Genomic DNA, 23,825 nt, shown 5'->3' with positions numbered 1-23,825 from the left:
CATCAGAGATTCATCTCAACCCATTAAATATTGGCACAGATACTAATAGCCACGGGTTGAGACTTTTAATTTCTTGCCTAAAAGTTGCTGTTATTGACAGCTCGATGCCTAGGGGTCTGACTCAGAAAGAAATATGTCACATGGGGATCCCTGGGTGGCGCAGGGGTTTGGTGCCTGCCTTTGGCCCAGGGCGCGATCCTGGAGACCCGGGATCAAATCCCTTGTCAGGCTCCCGGTGCATGGAGCCTGCTTCTCCCTCTGCCTATGTCTCTGCCTCCCTCTCTCTCTCTCTCTCTCTGTATGACTATCATAAATAAATTTTTAAAAATTTAAAAAAAAATAAAACTACTTATTAAAAAAAAAAAAAGAAATATGTCACTTAACTGACCCACTGACACCACCTCCTTGATTTGAGGGTAGGGGCACTTATTCTCATCTGAAAATTGACGTAGCCCACCCAGACTAATTTGAGAAAGAGGATTGCTGCTGAAATGTCAAGGAAGCAAGCCACATACATTGAATGGTAAAACTGGAGATTAACTCATGAACTTGACAGGAATAGAGCCTATGATGGGAGCTACAACTGAATCTTAGCTATTGCCACTGATAAATCCTTAATTTTCCATATATGTGTAATACCTGCAGCTTTGTTCCTACATAGTCTGTGATAAATTTCTAAGCATTGCTAAATTAACTCTTACTGCATCAACTTGAAGGAAATCTGTTGGATCAGGAAGAATGAACCTATAGCCAAAGGGATAGAAACATATTTAAGACTAAATAAAATGCTATGACCTTAATCTTGCGAAAGGTCCTGTTGCACTAAGGAAGAAACTATAAAACACTTTATTTTAGAGCAATTTCTGCTTCTCGTGGCACAGAATCAACAGTTTGGAAAGCTTAATGACTGTTTACCAAGAGAAGAGGTCAAATCCTCTTAATTCTAACTTGTAGAGAATTCTGTAAGAATGAGAAGATAGTTCAGTTTTCATATCTATTGTTTTAAATTCATCTCCTCTTTTATGGACTCCAGTAGTTTCAGAGATGCTCTTGAAAGTAGTTTCTGTTTTCAACACTTTTGACACCTATGAAGCTTTTAATCATTACAGATGAACATATATTCCAGCCTATGTTTTGAGATAAATAATCCCTCCAATGCCACCATGATTACTAGGTTACTTGATCCTTTAATATCAGTAAGTGGAAAACTACAGGATAACAGTTTCAAATTGTCCACTGAACTAGATTAAAAAAGAGAAAAAGTGAGAACTTTAAAACCACTTGACTAGTGTTGTCTACAGTTAGTCATAACAAAAGCAAATGTATGTATCTCCTTTATTTTCCCCACCACCTTCATTGTTTGACAGTAGCCAAAGCAACACCGAACCATTGCAGAAGCCATCATGAGTCACTCTACAGGTGTTTTGTCACATACTGACGTGAGAAGAGTAGGAGTAAACCTCTCCTCTCTACAAACTCAAAGTTGTCCAAAATTACTGATTCACTGTCCTGGAAATATTTAAAGTGCTACTTTGGTAGATTCCCAGTGTATTACATCACCCTTTAACTTGACAACAGACTGGTAGAAAAAAAGACAAGAACAGTAGAAGTAAAAGTCCCAAGTAGTCCATCTTGTAGGACTATATTTTTTGCCTGGGAATCGCATCCATTCTCGTAACACAACTATTACCTATATGCTGATGACACCCAAATCTATATGTGGCACAGACCTCTCTTCCAAATTCCAGACCACAATTACAACTATGTAGTGAGCATCTCCATCTGAATTTCTCTTAGGCAACTCAAACTAGGTAAGTCTAAATTTGAACCTGTATTACCTTTTTCCAGAACTTGCTCTTTTCCTCCTTCCCCTTTCTCATCTACCTTCTCATACAAACCAGAAACTGAGGACTTTTTCCTCTATTTCACTCCTAAATCTAATCAATCTCAAGTGCTAGTACTTTACTCAATCCTCTGTCCTGTCATTGCCAGGTTTTCATCATCGGGACTCTTACAATGGCCTTCTAACTGGTTTGTCTCCACCAGTTTCAGCCCCATCAGATCCATCCTCTACACTGCTGCAGAGTGATCTTTCTCAAATTCAAAACAGATTGTGTCTCTTAAAACCCTTCATGGATTTCCACTGTGTGTAACACATGGTGTACAAGGCACTTAAGCAGGTAGTCTATCTCTCCAGCTGTATCTCTTCCCTTCTACTTTGCATTTCCTTTGCACTTTACTCTCCAGAAGTAGTGAATTATTAGAGAAGTACTTCCTAAGCCTTCTCCACCCATGCCTTTGCATATACTATGTTCATCTCCACTCCTCTGCTCCTGACTGCCTGATGATTTCCTCCTACATCATTTATAGGTTGTCTTCCAAGACAAGTTTAATCACTTCTTTTCCTATATTACCTCCTATATCATAATACTTATTTCCTATCCAATATTACTATACATTTACACAGGATATAGAAGGAACACATCAAAACCCTTACACTTACAAATACTTATTTATTTACACTTCTACCTCCCCAGGATATGATTCATTAAGGGCACAGATCATTTTGTATTAAATTTTATAACCCATATGCCTAGCGTCTGGCAACTGTATACTCAATACTGGCTAATCTTGAAGAGGATTCTAAAGTTTATTCAACTACCAAAGAGAGAGCACACACCATTACACCCAGAGTTGTTATTTATCCTGCAAAAGTCATGTAAATTGAAAAATATGTCAACATAAATACATCTTTGTCAGACGATCAATCAGATGATTGAAATATTCTTTATCTTTATAACTCTGTTTTGGTACCTTCAGAAATCCAAAGGTCTTCACTCAGAAAAAAAAATTCAAAAACTCTGTATGGCTTAAAATACAACAGCTCAGTAATACTGGATCTCCTCTGTGGGGAAAGTTATAGGCAATAATAACTGGCTACTGGCATTGGTATCATGGCTGCAGTTTATGTGTATACATACACACACTTTTAGGTATGTATCCCATCTACTCCCCCAGTGAGACAGAAGTGGGGTCTTTTATCCTGCTTTTTTTCTCTGCAGTATTTCCCACACATCATGTCTGCCCAACAGACATGTAATCCTGGTTCTAATGACAATGGTGGAGTTCACAGGGCTGCTTTAGTGAAAAGAATACTAGCCAGGAGCTGTGACTCCTGACTAGCTGTTGATAAAAAGTAAAAAAGTGAAGTCCTTGTCCTTAATGAATTTATATATAAATAGAAGATGAAGCAAAAATTTTGAGGATCTATGATACATGATCCAGATTTGGGCATTTGATATAAATTATCTAGTTTAGTCCTCACAAGAACTCTCTAAGGTAGGATCATTACTGTCTCTATTTTACAGGTAAGGGATCTAACTCAGAATAATTTGCTTGAGAACACACAGCTAATATGTGGCAGTGCGAGTATCAGTGTCTAGGTTAAGAGCCCACATTCTCAACTAGTATTCTCTACTGTAAGCATTTTGTATGTGAAATCTGAAAGAAGAAACCTGATACTGAAAAGTTTATATGTCCATCTCACTGATCTTCAAACAACTGCTTAATATAAGAATTTTAACAACTGTAGCTTAATAGCTTTGCAGGAAAGGCAGTAAAATGCAATGAATTAGAGCTCATGCTCCAGAGTCCAGAATGCCTCAGGTGCCATCTTATGTTCTATCCCATGTGAGCTGTGTTTCCATGGTTACTTTATTATGCCCCAGAACTTCAGTTTTTGCATCTGTGAAACAGAGTACCACTACTTTATAGGTACTCGAAGATTAAATTAATAATACTTATAAAATCCGTAATAAAAAATACCAATACTAGTAAATTAACAGCAACAAAAGCTAACAAAGAAAAAAAACTACAAAAAAAACAGAGAACATTACTTACAGAAGCCAGTAATCTTCCATCTTCCTTCATAGCAAGATAGCGATTTGCACATACTCCTTTGATGGACACAACGCCTCTCTCTTCTGCTTGAAGTTGCAATTTGACTGTAATGGAAAAATTACCTTTGTGGCATCACAGAAAAAACAGCCGTCTGCACATTTACACAATATGAAGTCAAGTGCAACCAGCTAATCCACTCTGGAGGGTTTGCAAGGTGGGGGATGAGACAGATGTCGATTAGATCATATTAGGATGAGATACAGATCCTCTAGAATTTGAGTGCCTCTAGATTCCCTTCTCCTGAGTCAATAAACAGTGACAGAATGGAGAATGTTTTCCTTTCCTTTGATGTGCAATTAGCCTCTACTTGGCCTTGTTAACTGCTTACGAGGTTTTAAAAAGTGAACAGATTTTAAAGTACATAAAAATGTAGGGCACCTGGGTGGCTCAGTCAGTTAAGCCACCAACTCTTGGTTTCAGCTCAGGTCATCATCCTGGGACTGAACCTGGCTTCAGGCTCTGCATTCAGTGAGGAGTCTGCTTGTGGATTCTCTCTTTTTCTCTCCCTCTGCCCTTGCTCATGCTCTCTATTAAATATTTTTTAAAATAAAAGTACGTAAAGATATAAACCACTTGTGAGAATTTCCACACTAAGTTTAAACTTTTTTAAGGTTGTTTGTTTGTTTATTAAGAGAGACAGTGCAGGGCAGCCCCGATGGCGCAGCAGTTTGGCGCCGCCTGCAGCCTGGGGTGTGATCCTGGGGACCTGGGATCGAGTCCCACATCGGGCTTCCTGTGTGGAGCCTGCTTCTCCCTCTGCCTGTGTCTCTGCCTCTCTCTCTGTGTCTATGAATAAATAAATAAAATCTTTAAAAAAAGAGAGAGAGTGCACACGTTCACACAATGTGTTGGAAGAGGGGGAAGGAAGGGCAGAGGGAGAGGGAGAGAATCTTAAGCAGACTCTATGGTGAGTGCAGAGCCTAACCCAGGCTCAATCTCAAGACCCTGAGATCATGACCTGATATGGTGAGTGCAGAGCCTAACCCAGGCTCAATCTCAAGACCCTGAGATCATGACCTGAGCTGAAATCAAGAGTCCATGCTTAGCTAAGCCGCCCCAGTGCCCCTTAAAAGTTTTTAACCAATTCTTCACAAAATATAATCGAATTACTCACTACTATCTTTTGGGTTGTATTTCCTTGAGTTTCTACACATATTTCTAGCTTCCCCTTTAATACAATACCAATGTATATGCCTTTCTTTATGGATGGATTGTGATGTATACCTTTTTTTTTTTTTTTTTGGCAAATATCTATCTCGTGGAAAAACAAAATGCTCATACTTAATTTGCTTTTACAGTGTGTTGAAAGATTTTCAGAATGTAAGATCCTGAAAAGGATGACTTGTTAATACTGCATTATCAACATTAAGCAGACTGTAGGAAAAAAAATAGATATTACATGATTATGATTATCCCATAAGGATAATTATCTAATTAATTCAAATAAAAATGAAGTTAACAGCTTCTGTTTTACTATTCAGAGGTTGCATTTTTCTGCCAAAATAGTATTCTTCAAAATATCTTTTAGCTAACAGATTACATAAAAAAAGAAAAAAAAAAAAAAACAGGTTCTGGGGCCAAATAAATTTCGGAAATTCTTGGTTAAGCCAGGTTAACTCTTTATTGCCAAGTTTCTCAGAACTTTGCTTCTTACAAATGCATTATAAGTCACCATAAGGGTATACATTGTTTATAAAATTTACCTGGTCTCAGAATGAATTATGAACATATCTATGAATGTATCTAGGACATTCTTCAGAGCAATAGAAAAATAAACATTCAAATATTTAGAAATAATAATATTAATTAGATAAGATTAGAAACAAAGTAAGTTAATTTTCCCAGGTGTGTCCAAGTAGCTAGGGAAACTTGGCATGAAAAAGCAATGTTTCAAAGATTCTGGAATAACTAACTTGGTTAGATATTATGTCATAGTAATTATGTTTTAAATTTTTCCATATCAGAGACACATACAGGTAAAAAAAGACATAACATCTGGGATTAGCTTTAAAGCATTTTAGCAAAAAATAAAATATTCTAGCAGCCAATCAAATTTTTTATAAAGTGGGCAGGATAAATAAAACAAGTTTTGATTAACTGATGTCAATAGCTATTAGAAGCATGGGAGCTTATTATTCTATTTGCTCTACTTTATGAATGAGAATTTACATTTAAAAAAATCTGTTGAACATTTAATGTCTGATTCTCCTCTGTGTAAAAGTCTCCTAGATTTCAGAGAACATAGCATTAGGTAAGCTTGCATTTACCAGGCAAAATTCTACAGAATCTTAAAAGATAATATACATGAAAACTAAACAAAGAAGGGCATAAGGTCTTTTTCACAACATTACAGGGAAGGATAGAAAATAAGCTTTATTTTTAACAGATATAACCAAAATTATGTTAATGAATATAAACAAATTCTTGTATACAGCTCTAATATGATCCAGATAAGCCATATTAATTATGAATACATTTATATCTCTTTTCAACTCTTAAGGCTGCATACATGCTCATGAGACAAGACTGCATAATCACTATACTTTCTTTTGGTGCTTTATCAATAAACTGTATAGCCTAGTTGTACCCTACCATCACTAAGTGTGTATTACTGGTCATAAGGGGGATTATGTATATTAACATGGGGCCAACACCAGTGACTCAATACCCCAAGCAAACGCCATCACTCCTTGACCTTGTACAGATTCCTTGGGTATTCCACACTAAGCAATTATCACTCAATATGAAGCCACTAAAAAATAAACATTAACTGTAGACGCTTAAAAAATGTTTCCATTGCCATATAATCTTAAAAATATACACTTTAAAGATAACCACAGCCCAAAACAAGCTGTATGAGCCATAAAATCATAAATTTTCTTTAAAATCCCATTAAGGGGCAGCCCCGGTGGCACAGCGATTTAGTGCTGCCTACAGCCCGGGGTGTGATCCTGGGGACCCGGGATCGAGTCCCACGGCAGGCTCTCTGCAGGGGGCCTGCTTCTCCCTCTGCCTGTGTCTCTGCCTCTCTCTCTGTGTCTCTCATGAATAAATAAATAAATAAAATCTTTAAAAAATAAAATAAATAAAATAAATAAAATCCCATTAAGGCTGAGATGCAAAGCAACCTAAATGAACTAAATTCCACATACAAATGATCCCTTCCCATAAAAGAGATGACTAATTGCTTTTATCTCTAACAGAAGGAAGAATAAACCTGGCAAAAAGGGAAATATGGCGAAACCATCTGAAATTTTATTAACTCTTAACAGCTGTTGATGTGAGGAATTAGAGTTCTGAGGAGCTCTAATCAAAGTACAACTCCATGCCCACCTGCCAGTTCTCTCACAGAGCTTGCATGGAGTGCACAACCACCACACATCAAAGGCTGGGACAGAACAAAAGGGCTGAGAAATTCTCCTGAAGTACCCTCAGGCCTTTGCTGAATGTAAAGCCACAGTTCACTGAAGGCTAGAAGCAGGACAAAGCTGAGTAAGATCCCTCTGACAAGCAAGAAGCCTTCACAAATGCAAAGCAGGATAAAGAGAGATCTCACAAGACAAGTTCAGGAGCAAGGCTAACTGCTGACCTACCCAAACAGTTGTCAGCTGGGCTATAAGGCAAAATAGAATACAAAAAAAAAAAAAAAAAATTATCCAATTAACCCAAAAGAAGGAAGGAAGAGAGAAACCGGACAAAGAACGGATGAGGAAATTAGAAAATAAGATCCAAGATGGTAGATTAAACCCAAACATATCAATAATTACACTAAATGTAAATGAACATTTACATTTAAGGGAAAAAATTGTCAACAAGATAAAAAGCAAGATTCAGCTGTGTTAATAAGAAAAGCACTTTAAATACAAAGGCAAAGGCAAGTTGAAAGTAAAAATGTGGGAAAAATATAAAAGTATAAGAATGTTGGTATGGCTATAATATTTGATAATGTGGACTTCAGGGCAAGTAGTATAGAGATGAACAAGGTAATTGCATGATGATAAGAGGTCAGATATATCAAGAAGACATAATAATCTTAAATGTGTAGCACCTAATAGAATCCTAAAATAACTGAAGCAAAAATTAAGAATATGGAATTTATGAATATTATCTACCAAATTGACCTTTTTTTAGATCATGTAGCTTTCATTCACCTGGGACTTTCTGCTCCTCTTAACATCATAGTTATTTGAAAACTGTGCTAAAAAAAAATATTAACTGCCAGCATAGTAAGCTATTCTATGCTTATTTGCCTAGTGAACTTGACTTGTTCAAATCAATCAACTCCAGCTGACAAGTTTTTTTTCCAAAGTCACCATGATATTAAATAATATCAAGGGCTCTTAGGATGCCTGGGTGGCTTACTGGTTGAGCGCCTGTCTTTGGCTCAGGTCATGATCCCGGAGTCCTGGGATCAAGTGCTACAACAGGCTCCCCAAAAGGAGCCTGCTTCTCCCTCTGAGCATGTCTTTGCCTCTCTCTGTCTCTCTCATGAATAAATAAAATCTTTTTAAGAGGGGGGGGGGCTCTTGTACTGAACTACTGGTGCTCCTAATTCCTTTAACAGTCTGTAGTAATTCATATATGATACAATTCATTTAAAATGTACAAAGTTATTGATATAGTCAGAGTTGTGCAACCACCAATACAATTAATTTTAGGACATTTTCATCATACATACCCTTTAGTATTCATCTCCCATGTCCCCAATACTACTATCTCCAGGCTTAGGCTACCACTAATCTACTTCCTGTCTCTATAGATTTGCCTATTCTGGATATTTCATTTAAATGGAATCATGCAATATGTGGTCTTTTGTGACTGACTTCCTTCACTTAGCATAATGTTTTCAAGGTTCATCCATGTTGTAGCAATTATCAATACTTCGTTCCTTTTAATTGCCAAATAACATTCCACCGGATCAATGAATCACATTTGATTTACCCATCCACGCTTGATAAACATCTGTTGTTTCCAGTTTTAGGCTATTATGAATTATACTGCTGTGAACATGCTACAGAAACAAGATTTGGAGTAGATATATTTTCATTTCTTCTGCATATACACTGAAAAGCCAAATTACTAAGTCTTATGGTGATTATGTTACTCATTTAGGAATTGACAGACTTTTCAAAACAACCATTTTACATTCCCATTAGAAATTGAGGGTTCCAATTTCCCCACCTCCTGACCATATTTGTTATAGTCTGTGTTTGGGGTGGGGTTTTTTTTTTTTTTCTATTTTTCTGTTTGTTTTTATTACAGCTAGCCTACTTAGGTGTGAAGTGATATCTCATAGTTTTGATATGCATTTTTCTGATGGGTAATGATATTAGGCATCTTTTTATGTGCTCATTGGCTATGTGGCTAGGAAGCTCTGTGGGGTCTCTTTTAAAAGGACACTGATCCCACTCATGAGGGCTCCACCCTTATGACTTCATCAACTTCTGAAGGCCCCACCCTTTTTTTTTTTTAATTCTAGTAGAATTAACTTATAGTATTATATTAGTTTCAGGTGTAGTGATTCAACAGTCCTATATATTATTCAAATCTTGACAAGATTAAGTGTACTCTTAATCCCCTTGACCTATTTCACCTATCCCTCAACCCACCTCCCCTCTGGTAATCATGTTTGTTTTCTATAGTTAAGAGTCTTTTGGTTTGCCTCTTTTTCCTTTGTTCATTTGTTTTGTTTCTTAAATTCTACATGTGAGTGAAATCCTATGGTATTTCTTTCTCTGATTTTGCTCAGCATTATACTCTCTAGATCCATCCATGTTGTTGCAAATGTCAAGATTTCATTTTTTATGGCTGAATAATATTCCTGTGTGTGTGTGTTGCATGCACCACATCTTCTTTATCCATTCATCTACCAATGGATATGTAGGTTGCTTCCATAATCTATTATAAATAATGCTGCAATAAACATAGAGATGCATGTATCCCTTTGAATTGGTTTTTGGAATGCAATTACTAGATCATAGGGTGGTTCTATTTTTAACTTTTTGAGGAGCCTCCATACTGTTTTCCACAGTGGCTACACCACTTTGCATTCCTACCAACAGACAAGAGGGTTCCTTTTTCTACACATCCTTGCCAACCCTTGTTTCTTGTGGTTTTGATATTAGCCATTCTGACAGCCATTCTGAAATAATATCTTATTATGGTTTTGATTTGCATTTCCCTGATGATGAGTGATGTTGAGCTACTTTTCATGTGTCTGTTTACCTCTGTATATCTTTGGAAAAATGTACATTCATATCTTCTGACCATTTTTTAATTGGATTACTTGGTGGGGTTTTTTGGGTACTGAATTGTATAAGCTCTTTATATATTTGGGATACTGTTTTTCAAATATGTTATTGCAAATACCTTTTCCTATTCAGTAGCTGTCTTCTAGTTTTATTGATTATTTCCTTTGCTGTGCAGAAATTTTTAATTTTTATGTAGTCCCAACAGTTTATTTTTGCTTCTGTTTCCCTTGCCTCAGGGAACCTATGTAGAAAGAAGTTGCTATGGCCAATATCAGAGAGACAACTGCCTGTGCTCTCTTCTAGAATGTATATGGCCTCAAGTCTCATATTTAGGTCCTTAATCTAAATTTAATTTATTTCTGTGTATGGTGTAAGAAAGTGACCTAGTTTCATTCTTTTGTATATAGCTGTCCAGTTTTCCCAACACCATTTGTTGAAGAATTATCTTTTTTCCCCATAGGAAAAAAAAAAAAAAGAAAAAACAAAAAACTTGCCTCTTTTGTCAAAGATTAATTGACCACATAATCGTGGATTTACTTCTGGGCTCTCTGTTCTGTCCATTGATCTTTGTGTTTATTTTTGTGCCAGTACCACACTGTTTTGATTACTACAGCTTTGTAGGATAACTTGAAATTAGATTGTCATACCTACAACTTTGTTCTTCTTTTTCTTTTTTTTTTTTTTTTTTTGTTCTTTTTTGTTGTTGTTGTTGTTCTTTTTCAAGATTGCTTTAGCTATTGGGGGTCTTCTTTGGTTCCATACAAATTTTAGGATTCTTTGTTCTAGTTCTGTGAAAAATGCTGTTGGTATTTTGATTGCATTGAATCTGTAGATTGCTTTGGATAATATGGACAATTTAACAATATATGTTCTTCCAATCCATGAGCCTGGAGTATCTTTTCATTTATTTGTGTCATCGTCCATTTCTTTCATTGTTGTGTTTGTTTTCAGAGTACAGGTCTTTCACCTCCTTGGCTGGGTTTATTTCTAGATATCTTACTATTTTTAGTACACTGTAAATAGAATTGTTTTCTAAATTCCTTTTCTGGGGCTTCATTATTTGCATATAGAAATGCAACAGAATTCTGTACATTGATTTTGTATTCTACAATCATGCCAAATTCATTTATCAGTTAATAGTTTTTGGTGGAATCTCTAGGATTTTCTGTATATAGTATCATTTCATCTGCAAATAGTGAAAGTTTTACTTCTTCCTTACCACTGGATGCCTTTTATCCCTTTTTCTTATCTGATTGCTATGGCTAGGATTTCTAGTACTGTGTTGCATAAAAGTGGTGAGAGAAGACATCCCAAAGGCTCCACTTTCTAATACCATTGTACTGAAGTTAGGACTTCAATGTATGAATTGGGGGGGGGAGCACAAAGATTCAGTGCATAACACGTATAAAAATTGTGTTAACGTTCCAGATAGAGTCCCTCAGATACTCTGCAGATTCTATACAATGTGAAATCTCAGCTAGTACTCAAGACTGAACAGTACAGTCCAGTGAAACTAAACCTGGTCGCATTCAAGTTAGATTTTTAGTTGTCACTCTTCCATGTTGCACTGGCTTCATGGGATGGAAAGATACAATAATCATACTTGAGATTTAGAAGACTCTTAATAAGTCATTATATCTTATGACCTAGCAAAGGCATAAGCCAAAGACACATTTCATTTGCTGGGGAGAAAAGGGGAAGAAGGTGTTCATAAGGAGTAGTTTTAAATATTAAATACTTTCAGATAGGAAATGAAAGGAATTACATTAAATTTCCATATCAAGAGTACATTGTAAAATTTTCCACATTTGTCAGGAAATAAAACATAACAGACAAGACTGCAAAACAAAATTTGTTCTGAAAAATGGAGGATGACTTAATCATCAACTCTTCTGAACCATAAAAATCCATTCTGTCTGCATCTAACCAGGAAAGTATCAACCTCAGCCTGGAAATTTAAAAGTGTCTGGAAATATAAAATTATAATATTATACTTAGATAAAGGTTAAAGCCTTGTATTTCACCTTATATAAAAACTAAAACCTACTTTAAATATAGGCTTTGTTATACATTTGAAAATTGTCTACCATAGGTATTTAAAAAGATATTTTCTCCATGATAATACTATGAAATTTGCCACCTAAAAAGTGCTTAATAAATAACTATAGGGGCACCTGGGTAGCTCAGTCAGTTAGGCATCTGCCTTCTGCTGGAGTCTTGATTCTGAGGTCCTAGGATAGAGCCCCGCTTCTCCCTTGCCCTCTACCACTACCCCTGCTTTTGCTCTCTCTCAAATAAATAAAATCTTTCTTAAAACATAAATAATAAATGACTATAAAATAGAACATTCCTTTTTGTTATAAGTACTATTCTGTGGCACACACTGAGCTAGACTCTGGAATTATAATCTACTCTGGGAAACCTGTGGTCATTCCCTCTTCCCTTCTCTCCTTAGTTTAGGATAGGAACCCTCTCCTCTATACTCTCATATTGTCCTGTTTTCCCCACTCAGAACAATTTTATACTATACATGTCTGTCCCTCCCTGACTATAAATTTCTTGAGGGCAGAGAGAGGTACCTTATCTCTATACCTATGTATTAGCACAGTGCCAGGTGTACACAAGTATCTAGTGAATGTTTTGTGGATGAAAGCATCTCATGAAAGAGAAAAATGGGTAAAGAAACAATTGCAGCAATGCCCTTGGTGTGATACTTGAGTTTTATACAGGTGCTATGAGACTATTAGAAAAGGACATGTAATTAGATGGAAAATCAGGGAATCTTTCTAGGAGGGATGAGATTTCACCTAAGTTTTGAAGGGTACGAGGAAAGAATTTCACGAAGAAGGTACAGGGTAGGGAAACAAGGAGGAATTCCAGGTAGAATGTTATTCCAGAACTGAAGCATGAAATAAACCACAATTGTCCTAAATAGCCAAGTCCTAGACACCTAAAGTAATCAACAAAATCCAGACTGAGAGCTTAAAACACATATATTTAAAAAGCAAAACAAAGTAGAATATTTAAGGATGTCTATTGGTGTGATGAAATTAGTAAGAAATAAGAAAAAGTGACTAAAAATCTGTACACTTTTATTGGGAAGACAAGGGACTGGGACAGGAGACATAGGTTTCTAGGTGGCTGGCAAAATTCTGTTTTGTTTTTTTAATCTGAGTGACAGTTATAAGAATATTCAGCTAGTAATTTATTAAAATAGAAGATATCCTATGTGGTTTTCTGTATCAATGATATATATTAGATCTACTCTGGGAAACTATATATATATATATACTGTAAAAAATACTAAATATGGATACTGATTTAACCCATATCATTTCAGCAAGCTAGAGACCATTCACTATATTGAGTTTTGGATTCATAGAAGTCAACAATTTTGATAAACATAGACTTCTGGTGGCTTTCTATTGTTGATATTAAATCCAGTAAGATGAACTTGGAAAAATAAATACTGAGCTATTCAAGTTTATAATTCAACCCTTTTTTTGTTGTTGTTATAGAAAAAAAAAAACCCAAAAGCCGTAAACCACAAAATTGAAAGATCTCATCACTAGGCAAGACCTTAGTGGTCAATTAGTCCCCTCATTATACAATTACATTTTAAATCCCATCTACAATATCCATGAGAGGCAGTTATCTTACTTTTACTTGAAAATCTTCACTAAAGGAAAATTTACAGTCCTTCTAAAATAATTTGGCTATGTAAGCAAAGGAACAGAAACTGATCATCCTAAGTAAACCACTCAAATAAATGTTCAAGTGCTCAGATTATTAAGCACTTGACACATTTAATTATGTAATATAACAAAAAAGCCAAATTATTATTCTAGTATTATTGCCACTGCTCAAAATATTTTGGAACTCCTTCGGAATTCCCCCATAATTTGTATTGTTTTCTTTTGAATATGCTCAAGGATGATAAATCTTAAAGTCATAAAAACCAATTTGTTAGAGAGCTTTAAAGGACTTCAGAGATCATCCAGTGTACCCTAGTGCCTAGAGTACACTGCCTAGTGCCTAGTCCCTTCTCGTTTATAAATAAGGAAGCTGACATTTAGAAACTTTTGTATATAGTGAAAGATATCTTTTTTGGAAACAGTCAAGTCTGTGTTTCCAAGAATGGTGAATATATTCATTCATTCAATAAACATTTGCTAATAATGGCTATGTGCCAGGTTCTATGCTAAGCAATGGGGAAGTACAAAACAAAATACAACATTGTTCTTTGACCTTGAAGAACATACAGTATTGTCAAGGAGAAGATCAATGGATACAGGCAAATAACTAAACAAGCTAAATACTTTAAGTGCCATGAGAGAAATAAAGACAAACTACCTTGAGAGTTCCCGGAGGTACCTATAACCCAGTCCGGGAAATTAAAGGTTTCCTGGAAAGTGACAGCTGAATGGGGACCAAAGGAATTAGCAGGAGTTAGTCAGGAAAAGAAAAAGTAGAAACCAAAAATAAGTATCCTTATACAACTTCCAAAGGAGAAAGGGAAGAGCATGGCATATCCAAGGAATGTCAAGTGATTAGGGGTGGCTAGCACAGAGAGTAAGGGTGTTGTGTGTGCTGTGGAAAGGGCATCGTGGGACAAGGTAAGGTGGAGAGGCCAGAGGCTCTGAATGTGTTAAGGAGTTTGATAGTGTGAAATGATAAGGGCTCTTAATGAAATAGAATGGAGAGAAGTTGGTAAAAATGTGACAAATGAAGGAAATAGGAGCAGATATGAAGGGAATGGAGGTAAGAGAAGGCAGAGAAGGAAGGAAGGAAAAAAAGAGGGAGGAAGAAAGGTAGGGAGGAGTTCAGTATGAATCCCAGATTTCTCTATCCTGGATTACTGGGAAATAATGGAGATGGGAAATAAAAGAGGAGGGACAAGAGAAGACAATGAGATGTACTCCCTTAAGACATACTGAAAATCTGCGGAAAATCCATAAAGAGATATCCAGAAGACAGTTATATGAATCTGGAGCTCAAAGAAGAAATCTATGCTGGAAATAAAGATTTGATAATTATAGCAAACAAGTAACTGCATAGAGCACAGAGGCTACACCTAATCCTACCTAGGGATCTAGAAAATGGATGAGACCCTCCCGACCAATGTGTAGCAGGTGTAAATTAAGGACAAAGGACAGAATCTTGGGAAGCACCAACAAGGATGTAGAGCAAGTAGAGCCTGGGTAAGAGTCGTCAGCCCAAGCAAGTACAAGAAGGTATGTATATACACACCTGATACCTACCTACACACACACACACACACACACACACACACACACACACACAACTAAGGGACAAAACGGTTAGTCTTTGCAGATAGTACAACTTTCTACATTAAAAATCAAGGACTAAAAGCAATGTGATATTCCGGACTGGAACCTGGAACAGAAAAAGGACATTAATGGAAAAAGTGGTGGAATCCAAATAAAGTCTGTAGTTAACAGTAACGTATCAGTATCAACTTTTTAACTTTTGACAAAAGTGTCACAGTTACATAAGTTAAGCATAGGGAAAGCTGGGTGAAGGGTATAGGAGAACTCTGTAATCTTTGCAACTCTTCCATAAATCTAAGATTATTTCTAAATAAAGTGTTTTAAATGTCAAAATAAAATACAAATGAACTATTAGAAATCATTCAGCAAGGTTGCTTGATATAAGAATATATAAAATCAATTGAGTTTCTATAACTCACAACAAACTGATAAAACATGTAATTATTTTTTAAAAGAGACCATTTGTAGGGATCCCTGGGTGGCGCAGCGGTTTGGCACCTGCCTTTGGCCCAGGGCACGATCCTGGAGACCCGGGATCAAATCCCACGTGGGGCTCCCGGTGCATGGAGCCTGCTTCTCCCTCTGCCTATGTCTCTGCCTCTCTCTCTCTCTGTGACTATCATAAATAAATAAAAATTTTTAAAAAAGATACCATTTGTGATAATAACTAAAGGCTCCTAGGACTTTTATGGAGAAAATTATAAAACTTTATCAAAAGTCATGTGTAAAAGCCTTAAAAGGGGAAGTATGAAAGCTTGCAAATGGGAAAATTCAATATAGTTAAGATGTCACTTCTCCCCCCTCAGACAATCCATAAACTTAATGAAACCTCAAGGGCGTAGTCAGTAGTAGAAAACCAGGAAGAGTAAAAACCAAGTGAAGACATAATCTCAAGTGGGACCTTCAAACCCTTCATAGTCAAAGAGTACAAAAGAAGGCCGGTAACATGATTGAAAAGTATTCACTGAATTTAACCACAGTAAGAATTTGGGAACAGTAAATACAACTTCTCTAAGAAGTTTGACTGAAATAAACCACAGGTATTGGAATGTGGTACTCAGAAAAAACATGATATCAAATTGCATGGATTTTGGAGTCCGACAGAACTGGACTCAAAATCAGGATTCACCACTGGCTGAGCTTACCTCTTCACCTGCACAATGGATAAGAACTGCTATTATACAAGGCTATAGTGAAGATGAGATATTAAATCTCTCTATATACATGTTTTAGTACACAGTAATCATCAAATATGTTGGGCTCTTACTCTATTTCTTTTCTATTGCTTTGTTTTGAGATTCAAGGAATTATATTGTTAGGAAACCTTGTACTTGAGCATGAAAACAACTAGGAGAGGGCACCTGTAACATACAAAATGTGGCTGGAGCATCTTATAAAAATATGTCATTTATCTCATATATAATATCTTACCATAGGGAGGCTGATTCTTTACCTACAGCAAATAAATTATAGTTTCACTATTCTCAAAATGAGAAGACAAAGACATACAATTTCTCAATCTATTACCCTGTGCTTACTACTTATTTATTTATTTATTCATTCATTCATTCATTCAATAAAGTGGTCCTGGTGCCTGTTACGTCAGGAGTATTCTAGGAGCTAGAAGTACAACTGTAACCAAGATCTATAAAGTCTCTGCCCTCAGAGAGCATACCTTCTAATGGCAACTGGACAATGTTTCTTTTTGGGCTAGCATTAATATTATTTGTCATTTAAGTAATCTGAAACAGAAGCAAACAGAAACTCTCAATACACAAAGATAATCAGAAAGCAGTTATCCAGAGGCACCTGTGTGCCTCAGTCAATCTCAGGGTCATGAGATTGAGACCCGCATTGGGCTCTGTGGACATGGAGCCTGATAAAGATCCTCTCTCTCCCTCTCCCTCTATGCCTCACCACCTGTCCTCTCTCTCAAAAAAAAAAGCAGTTGTCTAATACTAGATTACTGGTCTGCAGATGACAGGCACTCCTATTTCTTAGCATCCTCATCTAAGAACACTGTACATAATTTATTTTCTTAGTCATTCAAAATAAACTTACTTTTAAAACTGAGTGAAAGAGTGTTAGCTTTCCACTAGAATTATATTTTTGAGTCAAAACAATATGTTGGAAACATCCAATTTAATACTGAAGACCAGGCGCTAAAAACTTTTTAATGTAGATAACTGACAAAGGAGCCTAGGTAACACAAGAAACCCATTTGTTGAAAATGAAAAACTCTAAATCTCCATACCTATATGGAGAACTTGAGGTAATAATCAACAAAGCTCAGGAACCTAAATTTATTTATTTCGTTCTTCCCTTTTTTGTGAACACAAAACAACTAACAAGCCCCTCTCGTTACACTTTCATTTTTTTTATTACTTCCTTTTGCCTATTATCCCAGAACCCAAAATCCACACTCCATTTTCTTCACTGCCCAGCACACAGATGGTTGATTAAAATTCTTAGCAACTCCTCAGTTTGGAAAGAAGGTTAGGGACACCTGGGTGGCTCAGTGATTGAACATCTGCGTTCGGCTCAGGTCATGATCCCCAAGGTCCAGGACTGAGTCCCACATTGAGCTCCCCACAGGAAGCCTGCTTTTCCCTCTGCCTATGTCTCTGCCTGTCTCTCACGAATAAATAAAATCTTAAAAAAAAAAAAAAAAAAGCTTAAATTGAACATAATTATGAGAGAAAGAAAAACAGGAAGGAAGAAAAGAAGGGCGGGAAGAACTTTAGAAATTCATTAATTCCTTCATTACTCCTCAGTCAGAACATGGCTTTATGAGGCCATTAATCTGTATATCAACTCATATCCATAAAGTAAAAATTGTTTTCATTATGGAATAATAATGACAAAATATTTAAAAACATATAAATAAGTGAAATATATTATGTCTGAAATACCAAATTTATTACCATAATTGTTTTATTTCTATACTATATCATTTAATTTCCACAATTGTAAAAAACTGAAAATGTACAGCTGATTTATGCCAAAGAGAGGGCTGTTACAAGAAATTCCAACCAAAAAACCCCACAAAAATCTATTTCTTCCAGTATCTCCTCTACTGGATTTTAAACTTCATGACCTAAAATGTTAGCAGTTGGGCTAGCTGAGCTACAGGTAAGAGCAAGTGTAACAGGAGACCCAAATGGCAGTAGAGGTCAGAGGATTGCTGACTCTTCTAATAACACAGCTGCTTGTTTAAGAATGGTGATTGGTTTTACTTCTATAAGTGGCATCAGATAAAGACTATTTGGCATCTTGATGCATTCCAGAAGTTCCAATTATATAATATAGGGTCCAAGTAGGGCTGCACATGACTTCAAAGATGGAGAGAAAAGGAAAGAGTCCACCGTCTCAGCGCTCATCAGTAAATAGTCACAACAAGTAGACAGGCAGAGAAAACATCTTCCCACACTCCTTCCACACCTGCCAGTGCCTCCAGACAGCATCTGATTCTCCTAGCATCAGGAAGAGGCCCGAACTGCTCTGCCAGCAGGGGTGCTTCTTGGCCCACTTTGTGGAGGCAGCATAATCGTGCAGGAAAATTCTGTCAACCATTGGCAAGGGCATTTTCTAGCAAGAACAGCGCCAGTACTGATGTCTCAGTAATCTGGATTTCAGAAGCCCACGCTGTCCGCTGGCACAGAACACAAAGCGTCAATGACAACATGCATCTGTAAATATAAGCTTCTGCCTATAAAAGTCATCAACCCTATATACGTGTTACATGATCTTTTCTCCCCAGAGGCCGACAGAGAAATGTTTCTAAAGATAAACTGGCCACAAAATTATAGAAATGGAGAAGAGATTGGTAGTTTCCAGAGGTGAGATTGAGGAACTGAATGTGGCTATAAAAGGACAACCTGAGGAATCCTTGTAAGGATGGAAATATTCTTATCTTGACTGCATCAAATATCGTGATTGTGATATCGTACTTTGGTACTGCAAGATGTTACAATTGGGGAAAACTGAGTAAAGAGAACACGGAATCTCTCTGTATTATTTCCTACAATTTAAACATTTAATGAGTCTATACTACTTCCAAATAATATTAATTTTAAAAAGTCAGCTTAGTTAAAAATTTCATCTAATTAGTAACACTTGAAAAATAACACTTTTAAAATACATAGACTTATTTGAGAGGAAAAAAAATAAAAGCCAAGGAATGTAAGGAAGATAGATCCCTCTAGACATTATTTTTACTGTAACTTCATTTTCCATATAAAATAGAAATGGAAGAAATTGAGAACTCACAGGTAGAACAGCCCAAATGATTGGCCTCTACTGTATGTGTTTTCATTCTACAACTTACTGTTGACTCACTATGAGCCTCGGTCCTATTTGGGCACATGGAATACAACGCAATACAGCTGACCCCTGAACAACACAGGTTTGAACTGTGTGGTTCCACTTACATGCAGAGCTTTTATAGTATAGCACTGTCAATGTATTTTCTCTTCCTCATGACCTTCTTAACATTTTCTTTTCTCCAGCTTACTTTAAGAACAAAGTATATAAATACATACAGAATACAAAATTAGTGTTAATTGACTGTTTATGTTATCTGCAAGACTTCTAATCAATCATAAGCTATTAGTAGTTAAGGTTTCGGGGAGTCAAAAGTTATATGCTGATTTTCAACTATCCAGTGGGGGATGGGCACCTCTAACTTCTGTGTTGTTCAAGGGTCAACTGTATAACATAAAAATCTGATGTAAAGTTTCAGTTAATACTAAATTTTGGGATCCCTGGGTGGCGCAGCGGTTTGGCGCCTGCCTTTGACCCAGGGCGCGATCCTGGAGACCCGGGATCGAATCCCACGTCGGGCTCCCGGTGCATGGAGCCTGTTTCTCCCTCTGCCTGTGTCTCTGCCTCTCTCTCTTTCTCTGTGACTATCATAAATAAATAAAAATAAAAAAAAAAATTAAAAATTAAAACTTTAAAAAAAAAATACTAAATTTTAATTTTACTCTAATAATCCTGGGAAAATACACGAAATGATTCAAAGAGGAATCATTATTTGAAAATTCTTTTTTTGTTGTTTTATTCTACTTATCAGATTCTCAATTATTCAGAGGCTGATTATGTGGTTTGTGGGCTCTTCAATGACCATGGGGTTCTCCATTTCTTCCATTCTCTATTCTTTTTTTTTTTTTTAAGATTTTATTTATTTATTCAGGAGAGACAGAGAGAAAGAGAGAGAGAGAGAGGCAGAGACACAGGCAGAGGGAGAGACAGGCTCCATTCAGGGATCCCAGGACTCCAGGATCACGCTCTGGGCTGAAGGTGGCAATAAACTGCTGAGCCACCCAGGGATCCCCCCATTCTCTATTCTTCATAGCCTCTGACTACTTCCACTTAAAAGGTGAGGATACAAGGGTCAAAGAAAGAAGTATGTTCCAGGACAGCCCTGGTGGCTCAGCGGTTTAGCACCGCCTTCAGCCCCGGGTGTGATCCTGGAGACCCGGGATTGAGTCCCATGTCAGGTTCCCTGCATGGAACCTGCCTCTCCCTCTGCCTGTGTCTCTGCCTCTCTCTCTCTATCTCTCATGAATAAATAAATAAAATCTTAAAAAAAAAAAAAAAAAGAAATATGTTCCAAAATCACTTGTTGCTACCTGTTTCTTGTCATATTAAAACACTAGGTGGTAGAAGGAGTACAAAGTAAGACAAAAAGATTTTATTGTGCCTTACATAGCTGAATGTCTACAGTTTTTTATATTTTTCATTAGTAAAAGAACTCCAAGAACTGCTCTGGTGAATACAGAACATGTGATCACTTCACCTTTCTTTGTAAGCCCTACAATGTTTACTGAGTTAGCAGGAAGCTCACTGGCCCCTGGGGCAGGGATCTGTGCTGCTTGTGAGAAGATTCCTTCCAGCACAGGCCTTCTGAAGCTGGAGGGAGAGGCACTGGGCTTTAGAAGAGCTGCTCTGCTGTTAGATGCCAGCAGCAGACAGGCCCTAGAGGAAGTCAATCTGGTAACATGGAACAAAGAGCTGAAAGTCAGATCTTCAGTCAGGGGTCGGCCACTGGTATAGCTGCAAAATATTTTCACTGAAAAACAACTGCTGATATTACTAAATTTTAGTTCTACAATACAAATCAATTCTGGAGAAGTCCTTAATCCCTATGGTGTGTTTCAGAGTAAATGGAGTTCAGCATTCAAGGAACACGTGAAAATACTTGTACTAAAAGCAGGGTAGCCAGCTCAAAGGTCGGGACCATGCAAGTAACCCCGAACAGTGAATCAGTTTGGGTGATGAAATGAAGGGAAGTAGGGAGGAGGGGGGAACGGTCATGGACCACGGACTAGAGGACACTGATCCCCAGCTAGTGGGGCAGCCACTATTCAGCACCATTGAAGTGCAGAGATTGAATCTCCTCCACTCCCAAACCTCCTTCCTTCCCCCCCCCACCCTCTCTCCCTCTCCCTGCCTCCCTCTCTCTCTCTCTCTCTCTCACACACACACACACACACTCAGAGTCTATCTGGTTTGTGGGTCACCAATTTGAAATCCCTCTTCCCAAAGGCTATTACCCTGGCTGGAGTACCCTGAAATCACAAACAGCTCGGATAAGATTAATGATAAAAATATACGCTGCCACAAGCAAGTATTTTTGCCATCAATCCAACATACCCAAGAGATGGAGCACCTCCTGATTACAGCCTTTTCTTGGCGATTCTTTCTTTTTTTTTTTTTGAAATGCTTCTTGGATGATATGAGAAAGCCTAAAGTTTCTCTCAAAGTTAAGTGCCCCATGGAGATAATGCAACCAGCTTAGTTGGTCATGCTCCTCCCCTAGGGGTGAATGCCAGTTAGCTGGACTGTTTGTGTTCCTGGCATTTCTTTCTGGATTGAAGAGTTCACATTCATGTACAAAAATCATACAACTCAGGCAGCTCCAGAACAGAAAACAGAGCCGCAAGTGTGTGCCTGGGAAAGGAGGAGCTTGTGTTGGAGGGGAAGGCAAGCAGGGGCACAGGGTGGAGAAGGAAGCTGCTCAGAGTGTTCCAGTTATTTAACTACGTTCTCCCACACAGTCATTCTATTTGACTGGTAAAATCATTAGGAAAACACCTTTCAAAGCAGACTTAAGACAAGAGAGTTTTATTTGACTCCTATGAAAATAATCCAGGCAGCACGTCTCCCAATCAGTGACGAGCAGTACTCCAGCCTCCGCTTTGGAAAACCCTGATTCCAGCCAAGAGCTCAAGGCCCATCTCCAAAACTTCTGAGGAGGCCCTCCCAAGGAAAATTCTTCCCTGCATCCCCTGCATGACATAGCTGGGTGGATTTAGTAGGAAGTTGGAAACCGCTCCTTTGCCTGAAAGTCTCTAGTAAGAAACAGGGCCCCTTCTTCAACTGTGCTGAGGATTTAAAAGGAGAAAACAGGATCACAGTTAAAGAAGATCATGGCTCCACCCCCAAGAATGTCCCTGCCTTGAAATCCAAGTTGAGAAAGTTAAGTGGACTACTCTGCAGCTGAGTTCTCTAAAATAGAATATTTTAAATTATGGTTAAATGCTGGAGAGGTGGGAAAGATTCTTCAAAAATGTTTGCCATATCCTTATACAGTATCTTAATTACTGAGGTTAAATACCTTTCACTGGTTTCACAAAAATACTATGCCCTGGGATGGAAATGAACAGTATCAAAATAAATCAGTGAATAACTAAATATGCTAAACCTCCTTAGATTAATGCCTTTCTATGTTTATCACTTTAAAATGCTATTTCCTCAAATGAACAGGAAGCTATTCAATCAACGCCCTATTTTAAAAATGTTATCTGATTCAAAGTCTCATAGATCTAAAAAAGAAAAAAAAAAGAAAAGAAAAAACAACCCAATGGCTTTCTCTTCCCACATTCCTAACATGTTTTATATGCTCTATCAGAAGAGACAGGGACTCTCACTGCGTGGTCTAACTAGCTAAGCCTTCATTCACCTCAGCTATAGTCTCCGTCCTTAGAGTACATGTATTGAATACTTAACAAATGTCAGTATTTAATGGTGAATTCATAAATCTAGGTTCTGCATCTCTCTTCATTTAATATATAAAAAAATACCCTTTTATTTTATTTTATTTTATTTTATTTTATTGATACCTATTTAGTTTATATATGTATGGATTTAACTAAATTTTGTTTATACTCTTCATCCAAAAAACATTTATAAAGCACTCATTGTGTACTGAGCACGGCCCCAGAACATACTCCCTGGCATCACTGATAATATCAAAAAAGACTAAAAAAAAAAAAAAAAAGACTTCAGATGTATGACCCAACTGAGTCAGGGGTAGTAC

At 37.1% G+C, this 23,825-nt stretch overlaps 1 protein-coding gene across 2 annotated transcripts in view; it reads right to left on the bottom strand.

Moving 5' to 3' along the window:
• The window catches only part of FGF2 (fibroblast growth factor 2), a 61,115-nt gene that overhangs the window by 4,500 nt on the left and 32,790 nt on the right, over positions 1-23,825 (bottom strand). Inside the window, exons 1-2 of one of the 2 annotated variants that reach the window (XM_041758684.1) lie at positions 22,160-22,490; positions 3,901-4,004 (exon numbers count right to left, since the gene is read on the bottom strand). In XM_041758684.1, coding sequence (XP_041614618.1) covers positions 3,901-4,004; positions 22,160-22,409 — 354 coding nt within the window. In that variant the 5' untranslated portion in view covers positions 22,410-22,490. Of the gene's footprint in view, positions 1-3,900; positions 4,005-22,159; positions 22,491-23,825 lie in introns of those variants that run through there. The other variant, XM_041758683.1, reaches the window with a different exon arrangement.

The sequence above is a fragment of the Vulpes lagopus genome, chromosome 6 (assembly GCF_018345385.1).
Source record: "Vulpes lagopus strain Blue_001 chromosome 6, ASM1834538v1, whole genome shotgun sequence".
In the NCBI taxonomy this organism is placed as follows: Eukaryota; Metazoa; Chordata; class Mammalia; order Carnivora; family Canidae; genus Vulpes; species Vulpes lagopus.
This window is presented reverse-complemented; position numbering and strand designations above follow the sequence as displayed.